This window comes from Juglans regia, chromosome 13 (assembly GCF_001411555.2).
Source record: "Juglans regia cultivar Chandler chromosome 13, Walnut 2.0, whole genome shotgun sequence".
Taxonomy (NCBI): Eukaryota; Viridiplantae; Streptophyta; class Magnoliopsida; order Fagales; family Juglandaceae; genus Juglans; species Juglans regia.
The window spans coordinates 23,851,619-23,864,482 of record NC_049913.1 but is presented as its reverse complement, the minus strand read 5'-3'; the positions used below and the strand labels follow the sequence as shown (position 1 = coordinate 23,864,482).

Genomic DNA, 12,864 nt, shown 5'->3' with positions numbered 1-12,864 from the left:
CTACACCTCTTGAGCCACCGACAAAACCACCGTAGTCCCTATCTCCCTTCGGCAAGCAAGAACCAGAACAAGGAAGCCACGCCCCCAATGCCAATCATGAATCACCGTGACCCAACCCATGAGCTCTGTCGCTACCAATTTCTCTTTCCCAGTTTTGAGCCGCCGTGAAGCACCACCACAGCCCCCCCCACTTCTAGTCGCTACTCATCCCCACCAAAAGATCACGGCCTCTTCCCTTCTCTTTTATCCCTTCATTCTCTCGGTAATTATCTCTCTTCCTCTCACGTTATTTTCTCTTTCTCACACAAACTAGTTAGTAGGTTAGTATATGTTAGGCCTCATGAGACTGAATATGGGATGCCATATGAATTTAAGGGCACTTAGACCATGAAAAGTTGCAATATTTTGAGAGCAGTTAACGGATATAGGAATATCAAATACGGTTTAAAGTTGATATTACGGATTTAATGTGTGTATATGTTGGGGTCAACACATGCTTGCATAGATAGAATTATAAGTTCATTATATGGAATAATGAGATTTTTGGAGTTCATTATAAACATTAAAGTATTTGAGGAGTTACAAAATTTCAGGATCCAAGAGTTATAGATTTCTTTTAGGTTTTAATAACGAAGCACGTGATTAATTAGGAATTTACAAAAATTACTGACATGTTTTTAGGTAATCAACCGCGTTCAGGAAATAGTGGATTAGCGCTATGAGGTAAGTAGCATAATCATGCCCTTACACGTATGTACCATAAACGACATGTCTTTTATAAACATATTATGCATGTACGCCCTCCATTGGAAGCCCCTTTTTACATGTCCAAATCATGATAAAATTATGAAAATCCAGGATTTTTCGTAAAGAATTATGCATTAAATTATTTATGAAAAATCATGATTTTATAAAAGGAGTTATGCATTAATGAAAAGACATGATTGTATGTGAGAGTTATGCATTAAAATATTTATGAAAAGCCATGCATGATTTTTTGTGAAGATTTATACATCAAAATATTTATGAAAAATCATGATTTTATGTTAGGAAACATTTATCACAAAAATTTATGAAAGAATATGATATGACAAGATATGACATATATGCATATAATTTGTTTTGAAATCTATGATATGACAAGTATGCAAGTATGATTATGATGAAATTTGAATGATAAGATATGTAACAGCCTATGTTATGATATGAAGACAATGCCTATGTTATGGGCATATTGCATTGTCAGGTCGTACATGTTAGTAGTGCATCCAATATGTCTTCCTTATGTATGGATTCCACAACCCACGGCCACGGGTGGAATCGGAATCTATTAGATTCACTAACCCTAACTCACAGGGGTCAACAGTGGGTATCAGCCTATGGTAAGTGAAATATAAGTTCATGTTTATGTTATTTACATATGTATTTATGAGTATGCATATTTTTCAAGAAACCTTATGTTTATTATATTTACTGTATAATATGTTGCTTATTGAGTATTCGACTCATTTTTGTATATTTTATGTTTTTAAACCACTCCAGGTAACGACATTTATTAAGTATTTAACAAATTTTATTTTATTTGTAGAATCTTTCACATTAGCGCGTCATTAATAGAAAATGTTTTAGTCAAGTTTAGTAGCACATTGGCTCCCCGAAAATTCTAAAAATGTCTTTATTGGAGAGCGGGGTGTTACATGCTTATATTGATGAAACTAAGTGTCTCGCAGATCAACTAGCTGCAGCTGGCAAGGCTATGGATGATCAAGACCTTATTGCTCAATTACTAGGGGGTCTTAAGGTAAGCTTCACTCCCTTTGTTACCTCCTATACTTTTGCTACATGAGATAATAATCTTTCCTTGGAAGATTTTCAAGCTGAACTACTCAGCTTTGAGGTACTGCTCGAAATCAGCATCAAAATTCTACAGACACTCACCATGCTTTTGTTGCTAACAGATCTAAAGTGCTAAACTTTACCAAGAAAACACAAAAGCCAGGTCTAAATACTAATTTCAGATAAAATCGAGCTCTAGTTGCCTTCAATCCTCGTCCGCAAGGTACTTCCAATAGACCTACCTGCCAAATTTGTGGCAAAATCACATTGCACTAGACTGCTATGAGAGGTTCAATTATGCATATCAAGGCTGGATTCCTCCTGCTAAACTTGCAGCCATTGCAGCTAAATCTAATGTAACACTTGATAATTAAATCTGGTATGCTAACAGTGGGGCTAATGTGCAGATAACCAATAATGCAGCAAATTTACTACTCAGCAACCGTTTGAAGGAGCAGACATGATCACAGTTTACAATGGGATGTAAGATAAGATAGAGTAATGCATACATAGATAAACAAATTGTGTTGCAGTAGGTGTCAATACCTTATTGAAAGATTTGTATATTTATAGAGTTGTAGTTACAAAAGAATTCAGCTTTACAAGGATATCTAACAATTCAGAATATATTGGCAACTGAATAGAAGTTGGTAATTGATTTTTTGGAGTGCTAAAAAGCAGAACGTGATCTCTCGTTCAAGTATAGAAGCGGAATACATGTCACTGGCCTTAGCTACTGCCGAGTTCTATTGGATGCGTATGTTATTTCGAGAATTAAGAATTGTTCTTGCTAAATGTCCAGTGATTTGGTTTGACACTATAGGAGCAACTATCTTGGCTTCTAATCCAGTTTTCCATACTAGGACAAAGTATATTGAAGTGGATTATCACTTTGTGAGAGAGAAGGTTGTGAACAAAGATGTTCAAGTATGTCATATTTCCACAGAAGAATAGATTGCATATGTGTTTACTAAGGGACATACAACCTTAAGATTTAAATTCTTAAGATCCAAATTGATGATCTGCTTGCTGCCCATCAGTTTGCAGGGAGTGTTAGCATGACCGATTATGTAGCAATATCAAATCACTTACCGAATATGCAACAATTTCATAACAGAGTTTTGAATACTTGAAGTTTGAATTGTAGCGAGCCTTTTTAGTTTGTTAAGATAGTTTGTTAGATATCCTTGTAAATCTGAATTCTTTTGTAACTACAACTCTATAAATATACAAATCTTTCAGTGAGTAAGATATTGAAACCTACTCCAACACAATTTATTTAATTATGTATGCATTACTCTATCTTATCTTACAGTCCTCTCAAAGTGAACACTCACTTTGACTATTAGTACAAAAGTGTGTGTGGTTATATAAATATATATATATATATATATATATATATATATATTTAAAAAAATGTTACTAACAATCAAAGTGAACGATCAATTTGGGATAGAATGAAAAAATATTTTGTAACTCGGTTATAGTATCGTTATTGATACATGGTAATGATATCTTTACACTTTTTTTTACTATTGATTTACAACCAATCAATTTTTTTTTTCTTTTGCTCTTTGAATTTAAATCAAAAATCTCATAACATGACCTTTTTGCATAATCTAGAAGAAAATAAATTCAATCAACTAATATAATCATGTAATTTAATTAAAAATAAATTCAATTTTATAAAAATTGTCATTTTTTTACCTTTTGAGTCAATTTTTATAAAATTAAATTTGTTTTTAATTAAATTACATGATTATATTAGTTGATTAAATTTATTTTCTTCTAAATTATGCAAAAATTTCATATTCTAAAATTTTTAATCTAGATTTAAATAACATAAAGAAAAAAATAGTTAAATAATACAACAGTAGTAAATGAAATATAAGATATCATTACACGTTGATACAAATTACAGGAGAGAAACATTATGCCCTTTTTTTGTCTATTAATGATACATTTATAACTACTTTATAATTAATTTACAATTTATTTTAAATCAACTAATATAGTTGTGACACTTCGTTAAAACACAATTTTAATTTTACAAAACTATCTTTCAGAAAAAAAAAAAAAAAGAGAAAAAAAGAAAAAAAAAAGTATTTTTAAATTGAAAAGAAGTATCGCCATTGAATAGCCGAAGTCGTCTGGGGAGTCTGGACGACTTCGGCTACTCGACATTGAAGAGCCGGTCACTGCTCTTTACGTGCAAGGCACGAACATCAGGCATTTGAACCCTGCTTAAAGAGACGGGTGAGAGACCAAACTCTGAGAGGGTGAGGCAACAACGAATAGTGAGGAAGGAATGGAGAAGGGAGTACCCAGAGTGGGGGTGGCGGTTTTCTTGTTGAGTGGGAAAGCTGTTCTCTTGGGTCGGCGCCGCTCATCCATCGGTGACTCCACTTTTGCTCTCCCTGGTGGCCACCTCGAGTTTGGTTAGTATCCTCCTTGTCTTACACAAACTTAGTTTCCCATTTATGTTTTGGCAAGTTTCTGGGGATCTTTGCAAACAATTTCTCCAATTCTTCCATTATTTCTTCCTGGGTTTCTCTCTTGCTTGTTAAATTTATGCAATATGAGCTTATATAGAGTTGAATTGGATTTACATGCTCAATCTTACATGGAAGGGATGGGATTTTGATTAATTGATTGCAAAGAAATGCTAGCGTGAGTTATTATTTGGGTCAAGTGAGGTGTTTATCAATTAACATTTTTTTATGCTAATAGACGCTCTATAGAGAAAGTATTTAATTATTGATAGCTTGATCTTCCTCTCTTTGCTCCACTTAGGAATGGGGGTAATCAATGGATCAGGTGTAGAATTATTACAATGGAGTTGTGAGGAAACTTGACTTTGTATACAAAATGCTAATAAAGTCCCACTACCATAGACTCAGACCGTGATCAGGGTATCTCAAGGACCTTCTTGGTCGACATAGATAGTTTCTGGGCCTGGATTCTGTTATGAATTATCATATAACCTAGCAATTATATATTAGGCAGCTAAGATTCACTAAATTCCAATAGCCATCAATGATCACTCACTGTAATACCATCGTAGGTTAAATATTGGATCCGTTTTAGAAAAAAGAAAAACCACAATCAATGCAAACTCATTTATGAAAAATATTCAAACACATACCTCACTCCAAGTTAGAGCTCTTGCTTTCACGATTGTATTGGCATCTAGATTTCTCCACCTATTCAATTACTCTCAATTTCCACTTGTGCATTTTCAGGAGAGAGCTTTGAAGAATGCGCAGCCAGAGAGTTGAAAGAGGAAACTGGATTGGACATTGATAAAGTAGAGTACTTAACTGTAACAAACACCCTGTTTCTTGAGGAACCAAAACCATCCCATTATGTTACTATCTTCATGCGTGCATTCTTAGCAGATCCTAACCAAGTGCCCCAAAATCTTGAGCCACAAAAGTGTGATGGTTGGGATTGGTATGACTGGGATAATCTCCCTAAACCACTGTTTTGGCCTCTAGAGAAGATGGTGCAAGAGGGCTATAATCCTTTTCCAATTGGCTAGAACTAATTCATAGGGATCCTGCCACGTTCTACTTGCTTTTTGTCCAGTGTGCGAAGATTATGCATGCATGTGAAACGTCTAGGCAGTGAAAACATAAGTCGGGGCTTTCAGTCTTATTATCAATTTGGTGTAAGATGTATTTCCCTTTCTCTTATTAATCTTGCCTTTCTCTTGCCTCTTATGTTAGTGATTGTGCTTCCTGATTCCATTCTGTTTTCTAGTCTACTCTGCTTTTAACACGGTAGAATCTACATTTCATGTTGAGCAGCAATTACGTATACTTATTTTGGAAATAGAATTACATTTATCAAGCAGGCTTTTCAAGTTGGCTTGATTTATACCGTTATTGAGAGCACTCATAAAAAGCAAATATTATCTACCGCTGTGTCATTACCTCCCTTGCATGTGCGTTCTTATATGTATTAATGAACAGTTCAAATTATTATCTACCACTGTCTCCACCAATGATTTTAGGTTTTTTCCTCATATGCAGTAGGTACAATAGTTACCTTGTCATTGTTCCTTTGCCAAATGTCTCTTGAACTAATGAAGCACTACCCAGTAAATGAATGCGTAATATCTGTACCCAGTGATGGATTGACATAAACGAAAAGAAAAATATGATGAATAACTGTTTCAAACCCAACCTAAGTTTCTTTTATCCTTTATCTTTGATGAAGTAGAAGGAAAGGAAGGTTGAGGAACTTTTACATCATTGGTCAATGCAGCATGATCAACAATGTTCCTCATCCGGGTGAACCTTGGATCCTTTGTTATTACTTAATACATAAAAAGCCATACATATCTGCCACTACTTTTCTTATCTCACCTCCTTGCCTGAAGAGAACGAGCAATTTACTTCACATTGGTCACAGGAGAAGTCCTTTACCCTTATATCTGTCCCTCTGCCTTTATGATTGCATCTCTGCTAGCAGATTATTACACCCAGGATAAGAAATCAATGAATACCAAGAAAAGCATCCAGAAAATGATGTTAGCACACTTTGTGAGTTCCTCCAGAACATTGAGAGAGAGAGAGAGAGAGAGAGAGAGAAGGAAATAAGGGAATTGTATTCATCTATTGCATATCGAATCCATACATTTTATGATAGTGATTTACGGATTGACAGAGAAATCTAACCACTGGATTCAACTAAGGTATAGTGGTCCAACCCAAGAATTACCCATACTCGGTTGCCCTTTCGTGAACCAATCAAACACAATAAAAGGTTTGGCCTAATAGACTCCAAGCTAAAGACACGTACAACTAAGGAAGACATATGCTTCTTCCACTTCCGAGAGTCTCCAAAACCCCCATTCTTCATGCTTAGCTTCAGTATGCAGATACCTCAGGAGAAAGTGCGACAAAGTCTTCCCCCTTTTGAGCACCTTGCCACAAGGTACAGGTAAGAGAGCTTCAACTGGTAAGAGAGCCTCAACTGTTCATAATAGATTTCCAGGTAGCATTGTCATCTTGTTGTTCGTGCCACTGAATTAGCAATTCAGAAAGGGGTTGATTCTTGATTCTTCTAATACGGCGTGCTAACACTTTCTTCAGTTCAGGCTCGAGGACCCGTGCAACATTGACCGATTGTAGAGTCAAGAGTAGTGAGATTCCTTGGCCAAGCTTCTTCTTCAACTACGAGATGTGGAAGATAGGGTGAATGGCTAAAGTGGGAGAAGATTGCAGCCGATAAGCCACTACCCCTATCTTTTGAACGACCTGGAAAGGGCCATAGTACTATTACTACCGTAGGGCTAGTTTCAAACTCCTCCGGTGAGTCATAAACAACTGCCTATAGGGCTGGAAGTGCAGTAAACCCACTCACCAACCTCTAAACTCAGTTCCTTATGCTTCAAGTCTGCATATTTTTCAAGGCTGTGAGGGAATAGGAAGAGGTTGCAATAATCCACATGGCTCTGATTGATCTGCCTTGACACCCTGGCAAGTGTCATAGTCTCTTATGAGTTGCTCGACATTAGATCTGATTCCAAGAAATCTTTCTTAATCCGATGCATTTTTTTGTCTCTCTCTCCCCCCACCCCCCCTCCCAAGGCTGCTATGCAAAAATGATAGAAGTTTAAAGAGAGAATCATATGCAAGGAACAATCTTTGTTTGTACAATAGGAGCCCATTCATGACAGTGTAGGACCGAGGGTAAGCTACCTTCCTCAAATTTAGAAAATAAGTCTTCGGTCCTGGGTCTTTAGCATAACCCAGTTTAACATCTTCCGGCCAATCAATTGTAGGAAAGGATATGATCGCAAGGATTACCTCCACTTTGTCCAGCTCACCTTTAGACCTCTTTGACAAGGCATTTGCTACCTTGTTGTCATGTCCCTTTATATATTCTAGAACCAGATCATAACCAAGTAGCATGGAGACTTTTGATGCATAGGAGTTCCTACCTTCTATTTTAGCAGCTACTTTAGGCTTTGGTGGTCGATTCTAACCGCAAACAAATGCCTCCAATAAATAATGCCTCCTTTTCTGTAATGCTATCACTAATGCAACTCTTTTTCATATGTTGACAAGCCCAATATTCTCCCTTTAAAGCTTGACTGCAAAATGCTAAGGGTTTATTTTTCTGCATGAGGGCAACTCCAATTGCACAACCTAAAGCATCACATGCAATGATTAAGTGTAGGCAGAAGTTTGGAAGAGATAACACTTGGAGTTGGGTCACTACGCTTTTAAGTTCTTGGATTTCTTCCTTGGCCTCATCATTACACACAAACTGGTCCTTCAATAAACTGGTTAGGGGTGCTGCAAAACTTCCATCACCTGGGATGAATCTCTTATAATAGCCAGTCAACCTAGAAACCTCCTAAGAGCATTAGCATCACCTTGCCCATCCTATTCGCCAAAGCTTCCCTAATATCACACATTTTGCCTTTTTCTTATCCTACTCAAAAACTAATTCTACGATGGATTATTCATCTAAACTTTATATAATAATAAAATATTATTAATTTTAGACATTTTCATTTTTTTTATCTATTTTATTTTTGTCATATTTTGTTGTTTTACTAGTCATATATTAATTTTTTATAAAAAAATATTTCGTGTTAAGTTTCATAATCCATAATGTGCACTTTTTTATTGTTTTATATTTAATAACATAACTATTATTTCATTATTCTAATTAAATTATTGTTTATATTCAATGGTAATTTTTTTCCTAATCTAACGATAATATCTATTTTTTTTTTATTACAATTATCTAAAATCGCATATAAATTTTAACTTGAATATCTACATTACACATCTAACCATCTTCTTTTGCCAACATTTCTTTTTTCCAACAATCATACCTACAATTCCATTTAATCTTCTACTTATGTCAAACTTTATTTTATCCATTTACTCATATTTTTTGTTTAAGCTAACTGTCTCGTTGGCATTATAAATAGATCAGGCGTTCTAACTACTTACCACTCATCTAAAACCAAGCCTCTTGAGATTTCCAATATTTCTTCTTTCAATTCTTGAAATTCCACCATTCTTAATTCTTTATGGATCCATCTTAGAGTATTGATCATATTGTATATGAAGATTATTCTGATAATGAATTCAATATGATTGCAGTAATGTCGATAGAACAAGAATGAAGGCTAGCGAGGGAGCATCCAGTTCATGTCGTCATCCTGCCCATCTACTCATACGTTCATCTGACGTGATCCATTGAACAACCATCAATGCCTTTTCCATGATTATTTTGCTTAAATACTAATATATCCTCCCAATATTTTTAAGAAGAGGTTTTGAATTGATCGTGATCTATTTTACACATCCATTATGCAGAGAAGCATATGATTATTTTGTCCAAAAAATATATTCAAGTGGAAGGCTCGGATTGTCTTCCCTTCAGAACATGACTGCAGCAATTTGGATGGTCACATATGGAGTAATGACAGATCTTAAGGAAGAATATTTGAGAATTGGAGAAAGCATTGCACAGTTGAGTATGAAAAAATTAGACGATCGTGACAATTTTTTTTTTGATGAGTACTTGAGGTCTCTAAACAGTAGCGATATAGCACGATTACTAGATGTTGGACAATGACGTGGATTTATAGAAGTATTGAGAATCATTAATTGCATGCTTTGGAAATGTAAGAATTATCCTAACGCTTGGAAATGTAGGTACTCTAGTCATATAAAGTAACCAACTATTATTTTTGTATCTTTGAGGCCATTGCGTCTTATGATCTTCGGTTATGACATGTTATTTTATTTTACATAGGTCTCATAATGACATCAACATACTCGATCAATCTTCTGTATTTGCTACACTGGCCCAAGGTCGTGCTCCTCCATGCAACTATTCAATCTTCACAAGAAAGTAAGAGAAAAGATTTTGTTACAGCCTAAAAGTCAGCAATAAAAGATATGGAGTGTGTAATTGAAGTACTTCAAGCTAGATATGCAATTGAAAGACATTATGTACACTAGGAGTGTCAAATCGTGTTAACGGGTCGTGTTCGTGTTGTGTCAAGATATGTATATTATACTATATAGGTCAACTCTAACCCGACCCGTTAAGCTTATCGTGTCAAAATCTCAAACCCTAACACGACCCAATAACATAACGGGTCGTGTCGTGTCGTGTCAACCCATTCTGACCTATTTATGTAAATGGATTGAAACAAACTCAAAATTAATCTCTTTAATCTAGTTAAGTTTAGCATAATTTTATATAAATGTTAAAATCACAATATCTATAAAAAATATAAAACTAACTACAAGTCCAAAATTACAATCTAAACAATAAAAATATCGAAATTAAAATCTCAACAATTTTATTTTTTAGGTATAAGGGTATAATTTTAATTTTAATATTCTTAACAGGTCATAACGGGTTGACCCGTTATCAACCCGTTAAGCTATCATGTCTTAACGGGTCAACTCGTTTTGATCCGAACCCGTTAAGGGTAAACCCTAACCTGCTTTTATTGTGTCGTGTTCGTGTTAGGTTAATAGATCGTGTCACATATTGACACCCCTAATGTACGCATACATTATTTTGCACAATATCATTGTTGAAGATGAGCATTATCTATACCTCAGTGCATACCGATTCATTTATGAACAAATAGATGATACTCCACATGAACCAGTTTCACGAGATCATATACCTAAATTTATTGAGTTCATTGAGCAACACCATCATATTAGAGATAGAGAAACTCATTCTCAACTTCAAGCTGACCTCATCGAGCATTTATGGAGTATGCAAAGCCGTCGTGATTTTACTACAATTGCAAATAGAGCTTTTATGCTGTAATATTTATATTTTGGGATGTTAAGTGAGTTAATGAAGATCGTTCATCTTAGCAAGTTTTGTTGTTGTAAAACATTTTCTAGGAGTTTCAAGACTAACATTCAATTGGAACAAGCATTCACCAAACTTATAGAAAATGCTACAATCGAATTTAATTTCAATGAAGTTTATTTGATAAGTAAGTAATGGATTTTTATTACTTATTAAAAAATGAGCTTGTGGGAAAAGAATATTTATGATATTATTACATAATGGGATATGCAAAAGTCTTGCAAAGCTGTTTTACTTAAGCTCTTGTCAATAGTGTGACATTACTTTGCACTTGCTAGTTTGTTGTTAGTTTAACTTCCAAGTATTTGTGCTTTCCTTACGCAGATACATAATCTTGCATGCAAAAGGATTGGAAATACTTGCAAAATATGTAATTTGATCCTATGGAAGTGTGCCATAATTGATGCTAGTCCATTAACTCTGTATTTCAATCTACTTCACCAAACTATATTCACTAAACTATATAAAAATTACAAACTGTATTCACCAAACTATATTTCCAGAAATTACAAAATCCACTAGCTCTTATAAAAGAAAACTGGTTCATGGCGAGTTACAAACATAGAACAATTTTAGAAATTACAAAGCAAAGTATTCTAGAAATTATAAAAAACTACACATGAATTATAATTCAAAATCTATAACAACAGTTGTTGCCCAACCACACAAACATTGTCTAACAACAAATGTATTTCCAGCATATGCTACTTTCCAACCACAAAATAGTCCAAAAGGTGTTCCATAATTTCGGTCCAAATAAACTTAAATCATCACTACACACCTCTAGAAGGCTGAGGTGGAGATGGAGATGAAGTCTCGAAAATCTCCCTTTGAAGATTTTGGAATACTCTTACTACATTGCATTCATGCCATCAAGATCCAACTTCATAATTTTCACCTTGATCTTCCTCTCTTTAAGATGTAGTAATTCACATCTATTGTTCTTTGTCTTGCCTACCGGTTGTCTTCTCTCCATCATGCATATGGTTTTGTCATTGCTCATGCGACTTAAGATCACATCATTAAATTCATTAGAATAAGCTTCTCTACCCTTCCTCCTTTCCCTTTCTTTCTCAACCTTCTTGCCTAGAGGTCTCTCATAACTAACATCAACATTCTCATCTATAATGTCATCTCCTAGTGGAATTGACTCTGCAATCGCTGAATGTTTCCCAGGTAGTTTTCTTCTTGTTGAGAACTATGACATATGTGATTGCCATTTTGGTCTCAATAAATTCTAGCAGTATTCCATGGTGTAGTTGGCCTCTTGCATCTCTCTGTACATGATTTTGGGATTCTCAATTTAAAAATGCCAAGTGATAATGTAAGGATGTAATTTGTTAAATAATTTCAGAATTGAATTAGTCAGAAACTTATACCTTGTCTTGTGCCATGCCACTACTTAGATACAATAATTCTACTTGGGCTACAATAACACAAAAGTTATTTGTCCATTTTTGGATCAAAGAGCATCAATTGGTCAATGACACCCCAAAACATTCTAGACTGCTAGGTTTTTCATGGTCATTATAATAATCATAAATCCTCTCCACATTTGTGTGAATTTTTTGTCAGTTTCTCAAATAGCATCCATGTTAATGTTGAGTCAGGTCGAGATGAGGACTGTCCTCCTCTATGGTAAAAGACATCTTGTTGAGATTATCAGGTCAAGAGTAGGTGGCATTTTTTCACGTTCGAGTTGTGTTGCTTGGAGTACAATATTATCATGTATGCTAGTTAGGGATGTAAATTCAAACCGAAAAAACGGAAAACAGGACCGAACCGGACCGGTTATACCGGTTTTTAAAACGAAAAAACCGGCCGGTTCCGGTCCGGTTCCGGTTCCGTGATTTTTTGGACCGGACCGGACCGTTTGATTAAAAAAAATAAAAAATAATATTTTTATATATAAGTTTTATACAAAATATTTTATATATATTAAATATTAATATATATAAGTTTTATATATAATGTATAATTATAAATTTTTATCTGAAATTTTATATATAACATATATATTCATATATGAAATAATTTCTTATTATAATTTATAAATTATTACATAAAATGTTAATACTACATCACTAAAAGTTTATAACTAATACTAATATATAACTTATAACTATACCAATAGTCTAATATTAATACTAT

The 12,864-nt window shown here is 34.5% G+C and overlaps 1 protein-coding gene and 1 long non-coding RNA gene across 3 annotated transcripts; both read left to right on the top strand.

Annotated features, from left to right (window-relative positions):
• The first annotated feature begins 3,981 nt into the window (after positions 1 to 3,981).
• Positions 3,982 to 5,585, top strand: LOC108988529 (geranyl diphosphate phosphohydrolase). Its single transcript, XM_018961814.2, has 2 exons — positions 3,982 to 4,274; positions 5,079 to 5,585. Exons 1-2 carry the CDS (start codon positions 4,145 to 4,147, stop codon positions 5,375 to 5,377), a joined length of 429 nt encoding a protein of 142 aa, XP_018817359.1. The 5' UTR covers positions 3,982 to 4,144; the 3' UTR covers positions 5,378 to 5,585.
• Positions 5,586 to 6,328: 743 nt separating this feature from the next.
• Positions 6,329 to 9,868, top strand: LOC108988530. Of its 2 annotated transcripts, none has more exons than XR_001995688.2 (3): positions 6,329 to 6,783; positions 8,967 to 9,520; positions 9,625 to 9,868. It is a non-coding gene; the product is annotated as an uncharacterized LOC108988530 (long non-coding RNA). The 2 variants fall into 2 exon arrangements; XR_001995690.2 differs by having other exon boundaries at positions 6,334 to 6,783; positions 8,967 to 9,338.
• Positions 9,869 to 12,864: the final 2,996 nt, after the last annotated feature.

Coding starts and splice junctions, on each gene's coding strand:
- LOC108988529 (XM_018961814.2), top strand. CDS start 4,145: ATGGAGAAGGGAGTACCCAGAGTGGGGGTGGCGGTTTTCTTGTTGAGT. Junction 4,275..5,078: donor TGGTGGCCACCTCGAGTTTG/GTTAGTATCCTC, acceptor GTGCATTTTCAG/GAGAGAGCTTTGAAGAATGC.